The sequence below is a fragment of the Nilaparvata lugens genome, chromosome 2 (assembly GCF_014356525.2).
Source record: "Nilaparvata lugens isolate BPH chromosome 2, ASM1435652v1, whole genome shotgun sequence".
Taxonomy (NCBI): domain Eukaryota; kingdom Metazoa; phylum Arthropoda; class Insecta; order Hemiptera; family Delphacidae; genus Nilaparvata; species Nilaparvata lugens.
The window spans coordinates 41,393,918-41,411,163 of record NC_052505.1 but is presented as its reverse complement, the minus strand read 5'-3'; the positions used below and the strand labels follow the sequence as shown (position 1 = coordinate 41,411,163).

Below are 17,246 nucleotides of genomic sequence, written 5' to 3'. Positions count from 1 at the left end.
GAAACTATGAGAGATATCGAAAAAAATGTAGAGGACACAACTTGTTGGTAATTTTATAAGCTTCAATTTTGCACAGAATACAATAATGTCCATAAGATGCATAGTTTCCGAGATATATGCGAAAAATGAAAAAATGGTACTTTCAAACCACCCTCACCCCTTTAGCACAGGTGGTAGGGGTGAGAACTTTTGATACCGTATGTGCTATCCTTACTCTTGCTTTTGACTCTTGCTATCCTTAAAAGAGCTGTGGAGTTGAAAATTGTGTTCCAAACTTTTCCCTCTTTACCTTTATTTGAGCATTCGTTGCCTGGACTATAAATAACAATAACCATGTGAAATCAGATGATCATAATTTCCAATATTTCCCTAATATATTAGGCCAGTCAACTAAGGCAAAAAACAGGATTTTGTGCAACTAGTTGAGGGAAAGCTGAATTTCCGCAGGATGTTAGTATACCATAAATAGTACACAGCACATTTTTATTTTTAAAAATACAAATGTATTTTTTAAAACCTGAAGATTGTGTGGATCACTGAAACTAGTTATTATAATTTGTATTTTTAATCTATTTTTTTATTTATTTCAAAAAGGGTACTATAATTCCATTTTATAACAATTAAAAATATAAGATAATACTTTACAGAAGTCTACTGGGGATCAAAAGACCTTTTCACACCTAGCTAGCTAGAAATACAGTATGTTTTCAGGTCTCTTCACTCTCAGTTACCCTATAGTGAGGTGCACGTTATAATGGCAGTGTAGGAAGTTAGGAGAAAAGGGTTGCCAGATCTCAGCCTTGCCACCCAAACAGCTGATACTGGTATATCTGATGAATTTAACTGTTTATTCAATTATGGAAAGGTTCTACAATATTGACAATGACTCAGTCGAATTTTTGAAAATAGTTAATCATATTTTATTCGGCAAGAAGATAAGATATATATTCTTTAAAGATGTAATAATAAATTTTCATGATTGAGATTAAATATTTTGTCAATTATTAGTTGAATTTCTACATTGTTGATAAACGATGTGGCAACTTTGCAATGCGTGAAAGAGATAGCGCCATCTGCTTTGTTGAACGATAGCATCATTGCAAATCACACGCTAACATTATAATGTAGACCACAATATAAGCTGAAATACATCTTTGGATGAACAGCCAATATTGAAAGCTATGCTACGCTGGGTTTGGGTCAAGGTTAGGTTTCAGGCTAAGTTATGTGTATCTCTTTTCTGTATAGGGCTACTTGTAATATAGATATAAAGAAAATAAAAATCTCAGTACCCTTTTTTGTTTTTACTTTCCTTGCCCTATTACCATAGGTAAGGAAAGTATTGCTTTCCAAAAAAATTAAGGTACCCAAATTTCTATACGTTTCAAGGTCCCCTGAGTCCAAAAAAATGGTTTTTGGGTATTGGTCTGTATGTGTGTGTGTGTGTGTGTGTGTGTGTGTGTGTGTGTGTGTGCGTATGAGTGTGTGTCTGTGTACACAATATCTCATCTCCCAATTAACGGAATGACTTGAAATTTGGAACGTAAGGTCCTTACAATATGAGGATCCGACACAAACAATTTCAATCAAATGCGATTCAAGATGGCGGCTAAAATGGCGAAAATGTTGTCAAAAACAGGGGTTTTCGTGTTTTTTTCGAAAACGGCTCCAACGTTTTTGATCAAATTCATACCTGGAATAGTCATTGATAAGCTCTATCAACTGTCACTAGTCCCATATCTGTAAAAATTTCAGGAGCTCCACCCCATCTATGCAAAGTTTGATTTTAGATTCTCAATTATCAGGCTTCAGATACAATTCAAACAAAAAAATTTGAGTGGAAAAGATTGAGCATGAGAATCTCTAACAATTAATGTTCAGTAACATTTTCACCTAAAATTAAAAATAAGCTCGAAATTCGAGAAGATGTGATTATTCAATTGCAAACTGTTGGCAACTGTTGATTCTATTAAATGATTCACTATGAAGAGATAGCAGACCTCATGTGTCTCCAGTGCTATTGCCATGTCACCAGCTGGCTCAAATCTTTGAATAGTAGACTTGAGATGCGCGGGAACACTAGCGTCAGGTGATCAATTTTCTTTTATAATGGCAAGGAAAGTTGTGTGAGTGGGCCACATCAGATTTTGAAAAATTTTATCACAACATGTTTCAGACATTTATGCCAGTTTAAAGAGAATTGTATTATTGAATAAGAAGGGATCTGAACCCACTTCATTAGATCAGTTTTTTTATTTATTTTTCATTATTAATTAACGTCGCGATTAACCAGTGGATGCCAAATTGGGGGCCATTATCATAAAGGTAGGTGACTACTGAGTCATTTGTTTTAAATTTTCCATACCCACAACAAATTTAATCTTCACTAGCAGCCAAGCGAGTAGCCCTTGAAATATTCATATATTTATTGTTATTTCATAATTTCTAATTATAATTCTAAATTTTGTACTAATAATTTATTGTTTTGTTTTAATTATCAAAACCAGTACGATCATTTCTTGTTTTTCATTTTCCCACCCTTACATACTCGGTGAAGGCAGATCTTGCTTACATAATTGGTGGAGGTTTATCCTGCCGTCCATATCTCGTTTACATAATTGGTGGAGGCGCCGGGTACCTGGGTGTCACCTGGTCATATGGGACATATATATGATTCATATATTTATCTCATATTGATCAGGATTTTAGAGTTTTAATTTACGAAAAGTTTAATGAACGGTGTTTCTGCCTTTGAACAGTTTTGTCATCGACAGAAAGATTGTTTATTTCACTTGTTATCAAAATTATTGTAGCTTCTCTTTTGTTTTTCATAACAAACGTGCTCGCTTGTGCGACGGATAAAAATATGTATTTGAAATGGCTTCATGTTTGGCATTGACTGAGTTATATATTAATACCCAAAATTTTACTAGTGTGGTGTGTGAGCTCGTTCGATAGGACTGTGAGTAAAAGTCCGGCTGTTCTGGTGAAGGGGATAGATTTTGTTCTTGTTTTATAATACAGTTTTCCTGTCACAGTTCGGGCAGTTTAAAGAGAATTGTATTATTGAATAAGAAGGGATCTGAACCCACTTCATTAGATCAGTTTTTTATTCATTTTTCATTATTAATTAACGTCGCGATTAACCAGTGGATGCCAAATTGGGGGCCATTATCATAAAGGTAGGTGACTACTGAGTCATTTGTTTTAAATTTTCCATACCCACAACAAATTTAATCTTCACTAGCAGCCAAGCGAGTAGCCCTTGAAATATTCATATATTTATTGTTATTTCATAATTTCTAATTATAATTCTAAATTTTGTACTAATAATTTATTGTTTTGTTTTAATTATCAAAACCAGTACGATCATTTCTTGTTTTTCATTTTCCCACCCTTACATACTCGGTGAAGGCAGATCTTGCTTACATAATTGGTGGAGGTTTATCCTGCCGTCCATATCTCGTTTACAATTCTTTGACATTCAGTTTTTGACTTTCATTACCATAATTAAGTATTTTCATATTGGAATTTATATCTCTAAAATTATGGCCTGAATTTATCAAGTGTTCAGCAAATGCCGACTTTTGTGTATAATTTTTAGACTTTAGTGCTTGGATATGTTCTCGAAACCTGATATGAAAATTTCTACCTTTTTGTCCGATATAGAATTTGTTGCAATCACTACATTTAAGTTCATAGATTCCAGATTTTTTAAACTTATCTTGCTGTACATTTGAATTTGGTTTCTTTTTTATAAGTTCGAATGCATTATTTGTTGTCCTATAACCTAGAATTAATTTATTTTTTGTGAATGTTTTTCTTATAGCTTTATTGTGTTATATGGAACACAAATATATTCTTTATTTCCTACATTTCCTTGATTATTTTGAGTTCTATTCTGTATTAATTTTCTTTTTTGTTTGTAAATCATTCTATCAATAGTTTGGTATTATATCCATTTGTTATTGCCATATATTTTATTATTTTCTTCTCTTTTCTGTAATTATCTTTCGACATGGGAATATTTATTAGCCTGTATATCATTGAATTGAAATTTTTTGTTGTCAAGGATGATTTGAATCTAGGAATTATACAATCTGTATGTGTGGGTTTCCTATAAATGCTATAATTATGTTTGTCATCTTTCATACTAATCGTTAAATCAAGAAAATTTATTTCATGTTCTTGAGCTCTCATCATAAATTTTATAGAAGGTGATATTAAATTTAAATATAATTCAAAATCTTCATGTGTTTTATCTTCATTATTATACAGACATATTATATCATCAACATATCTGTGCCAATAAATAATATTTTTCTTTAGAGGTTTATTATAATTTATTATTTTCGATTTTTTAAAATTGTTCATGTATATATCAGCAAGATAACCTGATAAAACATAAAACAGCAAATTTTTTGTGGGTTGTGATGTACTACATAAGAATACATTTTATTCAACTTTTATTAAAATTTAGTTTACTCAGCTTACATAATTCTTTTCAGAATTAAATTCTCCACAATTTTTGTTGTGAAAAATTATTCGTTTACTGGTCATTAAAGAAAGTTATTGGGCATCAAACGTAGAAGTCTGTGTTTTTCTACTTAGATTTTTTGCATATTTCAACTTTTTTCTCAAAAAATACCCACAATACAGCTTCCAGACTAGTTTTATTCAATTTTCAGATATTTTTCATATGAATCCAGCATAAGTTTTCCAAAACCTAGTCCCCAAACAATTTAGCATCGGTGTATTTCACCAGAGGAACTTAATTCCGGGCGAAAACTTTCACCCTGTATAGCTCGCTAATGAAGCATTTATGGATATATCGTCAGCTAAGAGTGTTAACTTGCTAACTCCACTTTTTGGCAAGAATGTTGTTGGCTAAGAGTGTTGACCAGCTAACTCCATTTCACGAAATTTTACAGGAGAAGAAAATAACTTTCCAGAATGAGTATAATGTACAAAGAATAATTTTCAGCATAATGATAAACTGCATCTTATTTCTCATTTTATAATAAAACAAATTATCGGAGATTTTTAACTCTCCATGATTTTATTGAGAAAAAAAGAAGTTTTTATTTCTGAAAAAAATATCATTGATGTGGAGTTAGCTGGTTTTACTCAAAACAGCTTTAGGGTGAACATAATAGGCAATTTCTTTCCGTAACATTTTTTTATTATTGTGATTATAGTGAAAAACATGGAAAATAAAATAAAACAATACAACTAAGTTATATAATAGTTTGTCAGCTCGTAAGTTTAAATAGAAGAGTTTTCAAATAAAATGGAAGATGATATCAATTATCTTGGTGTGGAAGGTTGTCATAGTATCCGCAATAATCTGAATGTAGAATCTTCTTAATTTCATGAAGATCTCCATATTTGTGAGCTGTTATTGGAAGCCTACTGTGATGAAGTTGCTCCAAGTTGGACCACTGTGGTCGTTCTACAGCAGATTTCCTTTGAGGCATAAGATCCCAATCATCACCAAATCTCAGTTTATAAAATATGTCTCCCTGAGGTGTATATTTTATTGCCCAAAGATCTGTCACTTTGGAGTCTCCCTTTTTCTTGCCTGGTCGGATGCTGTTGTATGCCATGATGTTGTTGATGTTTTTGAAGAAATCATGCTCAAGGTAGCTTACTTTGAATGGACGTGGATTTTTATGAGCATTCTCACAAATACTGACATATTCAGCCGGTACATCAATCTTCTTATTCCTTAAAGATCGCTCAATAAGTGAATGCATGCTGTCTGCCTCCATCTGCGTATGTCCAACTTCAAGATATTTTTGCACAATTGTTATATTTTGAGAGACAGCTACAAAAAGTAATGCATTAGCCAAAATATTGTTACGGTTCTGGTAAAGACAACCATCACTGTATAGTATTATTTCCAAGTATTCATCATTCACTTTTATGGATGGTAGATACTCCTCTATCAAGAAGTGGGTCCAAATAGATGCAAACTCTTCAGAATTAACACCACCTTCAGTCTCATTCCATAAGAAACAAAAGCCATCATGGCTATTTAAATCAAAGAAACATAGATTATGTACTTGCAATTTAGTTCTGTGGTATAGAGTACTGATGTTTGACTTGGGTGCCATTAAAACTGCTTGCAAGTCAGCTGTGAGAACATGACTCTTCCCATTTTTATCCTTTTCCTTCTCATCCCTGGCCTCTATTTTCCTAGCAATATGCAACTGATAGTCATCTTCAGAAATAGTACCCACCTTATATTTAGCACATTTTTCACATTCATCTTTTTTTGGTTTGAAAAGAGCAAAATTACGTGAATCAAGTCCTTGTCTGAAAACAGTTCTGGATAATGGCTTTATTATTTGATTTACACCAATCATCTACATAAAATTCGTAAAGCACTTGAATAGTTGGCAATTCAGGCAGGAGATATTTTTTGAAGTTGAAGCTTGGCAATAGTGGGATTCCATGACAGGCAGTGCATCCAAGAAAGCATTCAGTTGTTTTTTCATGTCTTCAAAAGGCTTCAATGTACTTTCTTTTACAGTTCTCAGCTGACTTGGCTTACCATCATTTTTCAAACTATCTTTCCAGTTGAGGACAGTCCATTTTCCTACACACAGTGTGTTCAAGAACATTGTTCTACATACTCTTATGTTCTCATCATTAATCCTCAAATGGTAAATTACAGACTGGTTCCTTCTTGATTTGTCTACATCTACTCTGTCTCTTGCTTTTTTTATTGGCAAGGTGGTAACTACATTATTTATGTACAATTTCTTTTCACCCCAGTCAAACGATTTCCAGAATTTTTCAAAAATCATCCTTCTATCTTCTTCTGTTACTGTAGAACATTTCATGAGACCATTTACTCTGCTCTTGCATTGACATCTTCCTTTAATTTGTCTGGGTTCCTTGGGTTTATTGTAACTCCACTTTCCATTCTCTTGTGTATGTTCCAAGTATGGTTTGCCCTCTTCTCGAAGTTTTTTGTTTTTTGCAGCAAACCATTCATTGTTATTCACAAGAGACCTCTTCTTCCGGTTTTTACTTTTCTGTGGAAATTCATAGTCCGAGTCAGAAGAACTATCAGAGTAAGGCACTAACAAATGAGTCCTACTTTCTTCATTCAGTTGTTCTTGAACAGATATTGTTTTTGGATGTGTAGAAACATTAAAACATTGAAATCACTACCTTCACAGTAATTCTAAAAACTTAACATCCTTTTTGAGACACTATATAAACCAATAATCAAGTAAAGTGAGGAACTACTTACCAAGGAATTGTGTCTTTCGGAAAGCTTTCTATGTGGTGACAGGCAGACATAAATGGCATTTTTATTTCTAAAAAGAAAAACGTATTAGTAGAAGAACGAGTTAAGTAGAAGAAGTAATAATTAAAAGATTGAATGCATCATACTAGAGATTAATCTACTCTCAATCCACATGAAATTTATATTGATTTTTATTTCTAAGGGTTGCATCCATTTTGCACGTATCGTATAGAGCACTAGCTGACTAAAGAGTGCAGCCTTACTTGTCTTAGCTATCATGGCCGACATATCCCTGTTTTGATAAGCCTAAAGTTTGGTCAGAATGGACTCCCTACTTTCAAATCATGAAGAGTGCGCAGGTGAATAGTGGAATAAGAGTGGTGGTGTTATATGGCGGAAACTATGTCATTTTAAGTATTCATGTTCATCATGCAGTGTTAAGGTGAGCATCGAGGCTTTATTGTTGGAACGTTCTTTAAAAACAATCACAATGTGGTAGCGACGCAGATGCTTTTTGTAGGCGGTTTGGTTTGAATCTTCATGACAGTTCCTGATCTGGTCGAAAGGATCTGCACTTCCTAGAAAACAAGCTGGGCAACCTAAAAAAGGTGGGGTACCTGAAAATATCGCGGCAGTGAGGGCGTCCATTGAACAATCCCTATCGCGCTCTGTGCGGAAACATCCAGCTCCACTTGGAATATCGTCCAGAAAAGCAAGGCGAATTTTACACTTCGATCTCCATTTACACCCCTAAAAGATTATGGTTGTTTCAGACGACTGGTTAAAGCATACAGATGCTTGCAACGCACTCTTAACCTCTGTGCAACACGATACTATTCAGTGGTCTCCGGATCAGTAAATACAGGAAGTACATATCCAGTCGACCATACAGTAGTAAGCCATTCCTTAATGGCGTCGCATAGGTTCATCAGAAAGCCAGTCATGATGATTCAAACCAAACCACCTAAAAAAGGTTTAAAAGTTGCATTTTTCAGCATTTTGCTTCCACGCTCATATCTTGAAAACAATGCATTCAACCGACATAACTAACTATTCAATGAAGCTTGATACATTCTCTACACTTTTTGTTTAGTGAATTTTGTGATATTCCCAACAGTTCCCAGATATTCGCTCTTGAAGGTGTGTAATTCTTAAAATAGCAGGTTTTTATCCAATGTTTTGCTCTTTCATGGGTCATAGCTCTCCAAAAATGCATCATAAAATGGGGACTTTTGATATGTTCTCCTCCTAACTAGTTTCAACATAGCTGATAAGTCAAAAATGTTGTTTAAAACATTCCCTCCAAATTCCTTTGTCCATTGGTCTATTGTTGCAAGAATGGATATTTCACACTCAACACTAAAGCTGCTGCAAAAGGTGTTGAGAATTTGTAAAAGTGTGAATTTATACATCAAATGAGGAGAATTTAATGCTCTATAAGCTCATAATCAACATGGATTTTCCCATCGATTTTTAAAAAGTTATAAAAGCAAAAATAGAAAAAAATTGGTGGCAAATGTGTTTTTTTAATGTCACACCTTCAAGAGCGGATATCTCGAAACTAGAGGAGATAAAAAAAGTTGTAGAATGAATATTGTAGGAGATCATGTAAGCTTTAATTTGTATATATGATAGTTATGGTAAGTCCTTAAGATACATATTTTTGAGTTTTATGCGAGAAACCAAAAAAGTAAATGGAAACCACAATTTTATACTGGGACAAAGTCACCATAATTTTAACCTAAAATGACTTTTCAAATGATCACTATGTATAACAATTAAAATATAATTAAAAACAAAAATAAATGTACTCGCCGATATATAAGTCTTTTAGAAATGAGTTTTCTAATAGGCTACGAAGTTCTCAGACAACAAAATCACAAGATGAAGCAAGAAGCTAGATTTTATGTCGATAATTCAGTAATATACCGAGATTCGACAAGATATTGATTGTAAAACCTAGATAATGATCAAGGCTATGGATATAAATGTTAAACATCGATTTCGGATAACAGATATCGGAGATAAATGATTTGAATCTTTTTCCGCGACGTGGGTCAAAGTCACCCCGGTCGACGAGTCACCCCGGTATTTTACAAAGGCGACTTTCTAGAAGTATCTTAAGCCTAGGTGATGAAAAATGATACAATATAAGTAGAGTTATAATAAATGAGGTTATGTAGAGTTCTTTTTATTATTGTATTAACTTAATGATAAGTTAATAGGAAAAATATCAAATAAAAGAATCATTGCTATAGATTCACAAAAAAGCTTGTAGTGCACCCAATAAAACACAGAAAGCGAGACAGGATAAGGGGCTAAGCTATCTGTGATAATAGGAAAACAGTTACCGTACAGGAAAACTTTATTTTCTATATGAAAACATAGCAAATCAAGTATGGGTGCCTCAGTAGCCTACCTACCTTTACTTATTGCAAATGTTAATTAATTTCATTAGATTATTGGAACACATCAACTTATATTTTATAGCTTTTATAAAGTTTCTAGTTTTTAATGTTCCCGAAGACCTGGCATTACTGGCAAGGGCTGAAGAAGTTAAATCATAAAGAAGTAAATAAACCATTTCACAAAACTTAAGTAACTTACATCTAGTTTTAATAGGTTGATATTAAAGAAAACTTACTTGGTAGGTTTTTGATATTTCATTAGCTTCATTAACTTGAGCCATTCGTTCTCCACAGAAAACTCAAAATATAGGTACGATATAGGCAGTAGTAGTACCTAATGCTATTGTTATCTGAAAAATAGTTTCCAATTAGGCCTAGCATAAATTAAATAAATATAGGCTAAGTGAATTATCATCAGAATAAAACTAAATAGCCAAAATAAGTTAAATCAATAAAATATGGTATGCTACTCTAGTTTTAAGTTTGATGTTTTTAATTAAAACATTGAAAATATAAAGTTGTCTTTCTTATTGTATTACTTTATGTGATACATATGATTATAAAATAAAATGATAAACAATAAAACAATGTTCATTGATTCACAGTGAAACTTGCTTATTGTTCAACTCTAAATGTATTAGGAAATACTGTACCTATGTAACTAAGTTAATGACCAACAACCTTGAAAAATAAACATTAATTGTTATCATGGATAAATAGCAACATAATATTTCAATAGGAAAATTCAAATCCTAAATAATGAAATACTTACCAACATATAAGTCAGTTTCTTTCTTGTTATAATAAAGATTTTTTTATTAGGTATGCTACATTATTGCTACTTCATTTTATAACTAATACCATAACCAACAGTAAAAACACGAATTAAAATTATAGTGGTTTATAAAATAATAGTCATGTACATATTATGCAAATTTTCGAAACTCTGTTATCTGTTTCAAACAAGACTGACGACTGTTGATGAATCTAGGTTAACTGTATATAGTGAGGTCCACGTTATAATGGCAGTGGATAAAGATAGAAGAATAGCGATGCCGATTCTCTGCATTAATTAATTATATTTCTACACTGTCATAAACATAATTGGCATCGTTGTGGACCTAGAAAAGGATAATACCACCGGCTTTGTCGAATGATAGACAAGGATAGCAAAACCAAAGTTGATCTAATAGTCATTATAACGTGGACCTCACTATAGAACCCTTCATATTTGTTTTGCGATAAATTTGTTTCATCACACATTTACACAGTCTCGCTAATAACGATCGATACTGTGAGTTCGATATATTTCCAATTCCACATACTTTCAATTCCACCAGCTGACAAGATATTTTGAGTTCCGCCGTCCTGCACGATATTCGGAGTTCCGCCTGTCAACATATTCGGAGTTCCATATATTTCCAATTCCGGCCAGCTGCAAGATATTTTGAGTTCCAGATATTCCCAATTCAGGCGACCCGTTAGTATAGAGTTCACTGTGCACAATATGTAAATAGCGGTAGCCGCGCAAGCGCAAATGTTTACCGGAACGCCAACTGGAGCTACGGTTACCGTAACTGTAGCCACAGCGAATAATGACTGTATTGACTATGATATTGGATGAAATTATATAATTATTATTATTAGAATAATATCATTATCAAAAGTAGAATGAAATTCCTTTTTTGAGTAGTTGCACAACGAATATAGTGTAACTTCGGAATGAGGAAACCTTATTATTAATAAGGATTAATAATAATTAGTGTTCTTTACTCCGTGGTGTAACTGTTCGCTGCCAGTATTAGCTCCAGTGCTCGGTAGCCGTCATAACAAAGAACGTTACATCCAAAGATCTGACTGAACCGAACAGGGAAAAAACCGTTACCTGCGCAAGTGTATTACGGTGCTGTGTAAAATCAAGATGGGTTTGTGTTCCAATGCCTTCTATATATTATATAAAAAACAGAAGAGTGCATCACTACAATCATAATAATTGTATTCAAAATTATAGGAGATTTGAAATAAAAACTATATAGAAGAATTCTTCTAAATAAGAATTATATGATTATCATGCATACATGGATCAATCAATTCCATTTTCATCTGTTTTTGTCTTGATCAACTTCAAGTTGAGGTTATGTTTGAAAATTCAAAAAACTTTTCCATCAGTTCCCGCAAACTCGCATGTCGCATTTCGCATTGTTTGAAGTTGGAAGCTTAAGTATTGTTAATTTACTGATTACTTTTGAATTGAAGTTTCTTTAAATATCAAGAAGCTGTAGTTGTAATGGAGGAAGGTAAATAGTTTATATTAATATAGGTATTTTGTTTTTATTCCAATAGAATTTTTCATAAGTTTGCTGTGGTAGCTCGGAATATTCATAACGAACGTTGTTGCAAATTTAAAATTTGGCTTTCATTAAATTTTGCAAAATAAGCCACAATTGGAAAAGAATCTTTTAAAATAATCAATAGGACCTAATACCGGTACCCTATAAGTTTTTTGTCCAATAGGCTACAGCCTACAATTATAAAATTTATCAACAGAACTGCAGTTCCAAAACAAAACGGATGTTCTGTTATTATATTTATTATTTTTCCAATCTCTCGATCAATGCCCAAGCATCCTTGGATTGCGTCATAAACATAAGCATTAATTTAGTAGTCAATATCTTGACTAAAAATGTCAAAAAACTTATGTTAGGTACTTGATTGGCAAGGGCAGGGAATGTTGAGGATAGGCTACTCAAGTTATCGTTCAGAAACTCATTCACGCTGTCATAACTGAACAAAGGATTATAGAGGAAAAGTTTGAAGAACAAATTTGACCCCTCAGTTCTGTTTAGGGTAGTAAGAAGGAATTCATATCAAAAGCACAAGCTCTACAGCCTATGCTAAGTAGGTGGGGTAATTAGAAAGTACAATTTTTTGGTTTCTTGCACATATCTCAAATATCTAGGCATCTTACGAACACTATTTTTACAAAATTTAAGCTCACATAATTTCTTATAGTTCAGGCAATGTATGCTCAAAGAAGTGTATAAAATGAAGGGAAAACTTTGAAAGACAATTTTTGACTACGCAGTTTTGTTTGTGGTAGTGAATAGGTAAACATCAAAAGTCCCCACCCCTACTAAGAGGGTGGGGTGGTTAGAATACAATTTTTTTAGTTTCTCGCATATAACACGAATATAGCATTAAATTCTTTTCAATTTGATGTATCATATTTCCACGCATTTTTCTATGTCTGTTGGCTGCAACTTTTGTGTTGAGTGTGGAATCTCCTACCTTGCAACAATTCTCCTATAGTATTTATTTATTTAGTCCATATTGAGATGTAAAATACTGAATGTTGGAGAATTTTCATAAAAAATATAGTGCATCAGATTAAGCTAAGACTAAGCACACCTGAGGAGGCGCGGCTTGGTGATACAAAGTGTTGATCTTAATGGAGATTGCCTTATCACACCGTTCCACGCCATGTCCGATTCAGTGTGTGTGAGTTCTTCCATTCAAACTAATATAAGCAAGAAGCACCTGGATGCAAAATGCCGCATCGCGGCTTCTAAGGTGTGCATCCAGCTAAAGTTTGTCATGAGATGCATTAACTATTTGGCGGTACGAAGTTCGCCGGGCCAGCTAGTAGCCTACTGTAATAAATTGTAATCAATAACTTAATGTTACAACGAGTTTTTCTTCTGGTGAAATTGCATTCCTCACAACATATTCACAAGCTAATATGTCATCAGTGACTAAAGATAATAGCTCAAAAAATGTACTTATACTCATATGGAAGTAGTTGAAATACTTGTTGGGGTATTCCCTTAATTTTGGATATAGGTCACAAATGAACCCATGGTTAACCGGTCATCTATTAGAGGATAAACCCACCATTTTCTTTGTCTTCTTCGCCTAGCCTTGTATCTACGGTATCTAGGATGCATGCTGTCAGTCAACGCGCGGTTAACGCCTTCATGTGTACGGTATCACAATTTGCCAACGCGGCGTCTAACGCCGTCATGTTTACAGGCCCTAAAAGTTGCATTTTTAGCTTTTTGCTTCCACGCTTATATCATGGGAACAATGCGATCAACCGACATGACTAACTATTAAAAAATGAAGCTTGATTAATTTTCTACAATTTTTGTTCAGTGGAGTTTTGTGATTTCTCCGAGATATTCGCTCTTAAAACTGTGAAATTGTTGAAATAGCAGGTTTTCATCCAGTATTTTTCGTCTTTCAGGGCTTATAACTCTCTAACAATGCATTGCATAAATTTTTGATGGTGTAGGTTTGTAGAACATTAAATTCTCTGTAATTTGACTTATTATTTTATTATTACAAGTTTTCAATTCATTTTTATATCAGCTTTAATAAAGGGTTGAAAATTTCAATGTTGCAACAATTGAAAATTTAACAATGATTTTTGAAGGGGGTGTATGGAACACAATTTCTGGCTTCGCAGCTCAATTAAGACTATCTAGAAGATTAACAGAGCAAAAGTGCGCAGCTTTATACCTACCCTCTGTTAAAGGTGTGGAACAGATGAGATGACACTTGTTGCAAAATAGAAAATTTCACCCCCACATTAAAGCTGCTATAAGAATGAAAGGAAAACTTATAGATAAGATATAATAATATATTATATTATACCTAATAAGATATAATACATCAAATTGAAGAGAATTAAATGCTCTATAAATAAACCTACGATCACCAACAATAATATTTATACAATGCATTGTTGAAGAATTATAAGCCCTGAAAGTGCCAAAAATTGGATAAAAACAATTATTTCAACAATTTTACACTTTCAAAAACGAATATCTCGAAAACTGTTGGGAATATAAAAAAACTCTACTGAACAAAAATTTTAGAAAATCTATCAAGCTTCATTTTTTAATAGTTAGTCAAGTCGGTTAAACGCATTGCTCTCATGATATAAGCGTGGAAGCAAAAAGCTAAAAAATGTAACTTTAAAACCACCCATATCATCCCTTTAGCACAGGGTGTAGAGATAGGGACTTTCAATCTGTTATTTATTTATTTACAAAAAATACATACATACAGTTATGGGAACAACAGGCATTATAGCCCAAAACTGTTCCCGATTCAACATCACAAAGTTCTTCATAATTATCAAGAGAAAAAAGTTAATGAAAAATTGAAAATGATTAAAAATAAGAAATAAACCAATAGGAAATATTAAGAATATGAGTAAAAATAAGTACCAATTTAACAAATAAGACAGAATATGATTTATGAATATGAGAGTACAATAAAACAGAATTTCGTTCCACTCCTAAGAAACACCTTAAATCATCTTTACCGTTATCCAAGTTATTCTCCTTACTAGTCTCAAAGTTACAAAGACAAAAATTGTTCAAAACAAATGTTCCCTCCAAAGTCCAAATCCTTTGTCAAAAGGTTTATTGTTGCAAGTTTGGAGATTTCACACTCAACACTTAGGCCGGTTACAGAGCTCGACCGACCGTCAGTGCGTACGTCTGTCGCGCTTGTCTTTTCCATAGATATTCCATGTATCCGTAAAGAGCAGGACTGACGGCACGCATGCGCACGGTCAGGACTATGCGTTTTACACTGCGTACGAAGACCATCGGTTGAGCTCGTGCGCATCCGTTCCATCGGTCGACTGACGCGCTATTGAAGCAAATAGAAGCTTTCAGAGCTGTACTGATCAGTAGCCCGATCGCAACATAACTAATGTGCTGACACCTCTGCCCGACAATCAGCTGATATTGAATTGATAGCATAATGAATGAATTCAATTAATAGTGTCTTATAATATTTGAATTCAGAGTTTTTCTAAATGTTTTATTGGAAAAATAATATATTATTATTATCTACATTTATTTGATTCCTAGCTTAAAGTGACTGCAAGTATTCCCAATGGTGATACAAGCTCGAAATAACTCATCAAAATTTCTGATTGACATTCTAAGGTAGTTAAAAAATTTATCTTCATCCTCAAGCAATGATGTATATAATGGTACTAAATTCCCTTTGAAATGCTTTTTGGGCGAACTTGATTTGTACGTCTTTGAGGGCCAGTTTCCGAGCTCGGGATTTAGCTAATTTCTAGACTTTAACTGGCTTTAAACTCTGGAGTCAGAAAATGGAGTCAGGCTTTCCGAGTCAGAGCTTTAACGTAGTCGAGGACTTGAATAGACTTTGGAGTTTAGAGATCACGTTAGACCCTGGAGTTTATAATTTCGATTTCTGAGTGAAGGGCTTATAAGTCACGGACTTGAATTAAATTCTCGCCTCTTTCCGAGTCGAGGATTTATCAAAAATCGTTAAGTCCAGAACTTGAAACAGCGTGATTTAAAACCCTTGACTAGGGTAGGGTTTAAATTTAAGTTCAAGACTTATAGTCTGTAAATAAGTAGAGACTTGGCCCTCCATCCGAAGAAATTACAAGGTTGCCAATTCATGTAAAATTGCAACTTTCTCAAATTTCCAATTCAACGTCAGAATTGGATGTAGAATATCATCCCCGATATGCTAGTGGTGTTAAAAAAGTTTCAGGGTTGAAGGATTAAAAGGAAATTTAACTTTTATGATAAAATTGGAAACATTGCGAAGATTTGTTTTTCTTTTGAATATCACTTCTCGCAGAATCATGGGGCGTCGTGATGCGTATTAATTTTATATAAAATTGAGAATGAAAAAGGAGAATGTCTCCTTCCTATTTGTGTCTGGATCATTTTTATCCGACCTATAGTTATTTTTTAATTAATGATTATGTTCGTCAATGTCGAGACATTTCGAGCAGAAAACATGAAATTTTCGACATGCTGGAAACTTTTTTGTTTCGAATGATAAGTGGGTGGTGAAAGCGAGAAAGTTTCTCAGAAAGAATAATTGAAATTATTTTTTCAATTGTCAAAAGTAGTCGGAAGATTGTATTTTGGTCCCCAAGGAATTTTAAAGTTAGAAGAGTGGCTGCATGGTATGCATTGTGTACCAAATTGTATGCTAAAGGCTGGCAAATTACAAGAATATTTAACAGAATTTTTCCAAACGCAAGCAGCTGATTGCCTCTAGAAAGGCTGTAATGAAGCACCACTTGGATTATTCGAAGCGAGGTTGTCATTTTCACTATTTATAATCATGTGGCTTGCAGTTGCTGAATTTTTCTTTCCTTGCCCTATTACCATAATAGGTACCTAAGGAAAGTTATTGCTTTCCGAAAAAAATTAAGGTACCCCAATTTCTAAATTTCTATACGTTTCAAGGTCCCCTGAGTCCAAAAAAGTGGTTTTTGGGTATTGGTCTGTATGTGTGTGTGTGTGTGTGTGGTGTGTGTGTGTGTGTGTGTATGAGTGTATGTGCGTCTGTGTACACGATATTTCATCTCCCAATTAACGGAATGACTTGAAATTTGGAACTTAAGGTCCTTGCAATATAAGGATCCGACACGAACAATTTCGATCAAATGCAATTCAAGATGGCGGCTGAAATGGTGAAAATGTTGTCAAAAACAGGGTTTTTCGCGATTTTCTCAAAAACGGCTCCAACGATTTTGATTAAATTTATACCAAGAATAGTAATTG

General features: G+C 33.6%; 1 protein-coding gene and 1 long non-coding RNA gene across 10 annotated transcripts in view; one reads left to right on the top strand and one right to left on the bottom strand.

Annotated features, from left to right (window-relative positions):
* Nucleotides 1-7,150: 7,150 nt before the first annotated feature.
* On the bottom strand, nt 7,151-10,676 carry LOC120349886. The gene is made up of 3 exons (XR_005570484.1): nt 10,442-10,676; nt 9,906-10,019; nt 7,151-7,331 (listed from the first exon to the last, which is right to left on the bottom strand). It is a non-coding gene; the product is annotated as an uncharacterized LOC120349886 (long non-coding RNA).
* Nucleotides 10,677-11,823: 1,147 nt separating this feature from the next.
* LOC111049946 (dystrophin) overlaps nt 11,824-17,246 on the top strand; it is a 322,297-nt gene continuing 316,874 nt past the window's right edge. For all 9 annotated transcript variants that reach the window (XR_005570482.1, XR_005570483.1, XM_039421224.1 and 6 more), the window contains exon 1: nt 11,824-11,966. Coding sequence is in view for 7 of the 9 variants with exons in the window: in XM_039421224.1 (XP_039277158.1) it covers nt 11,957-11,966 (10 nt within the window). In the remaining 2 variants the exon portion in view is untranslated. The remainder of the gene's footprint in view (nt 11,967-17,246) is intronic.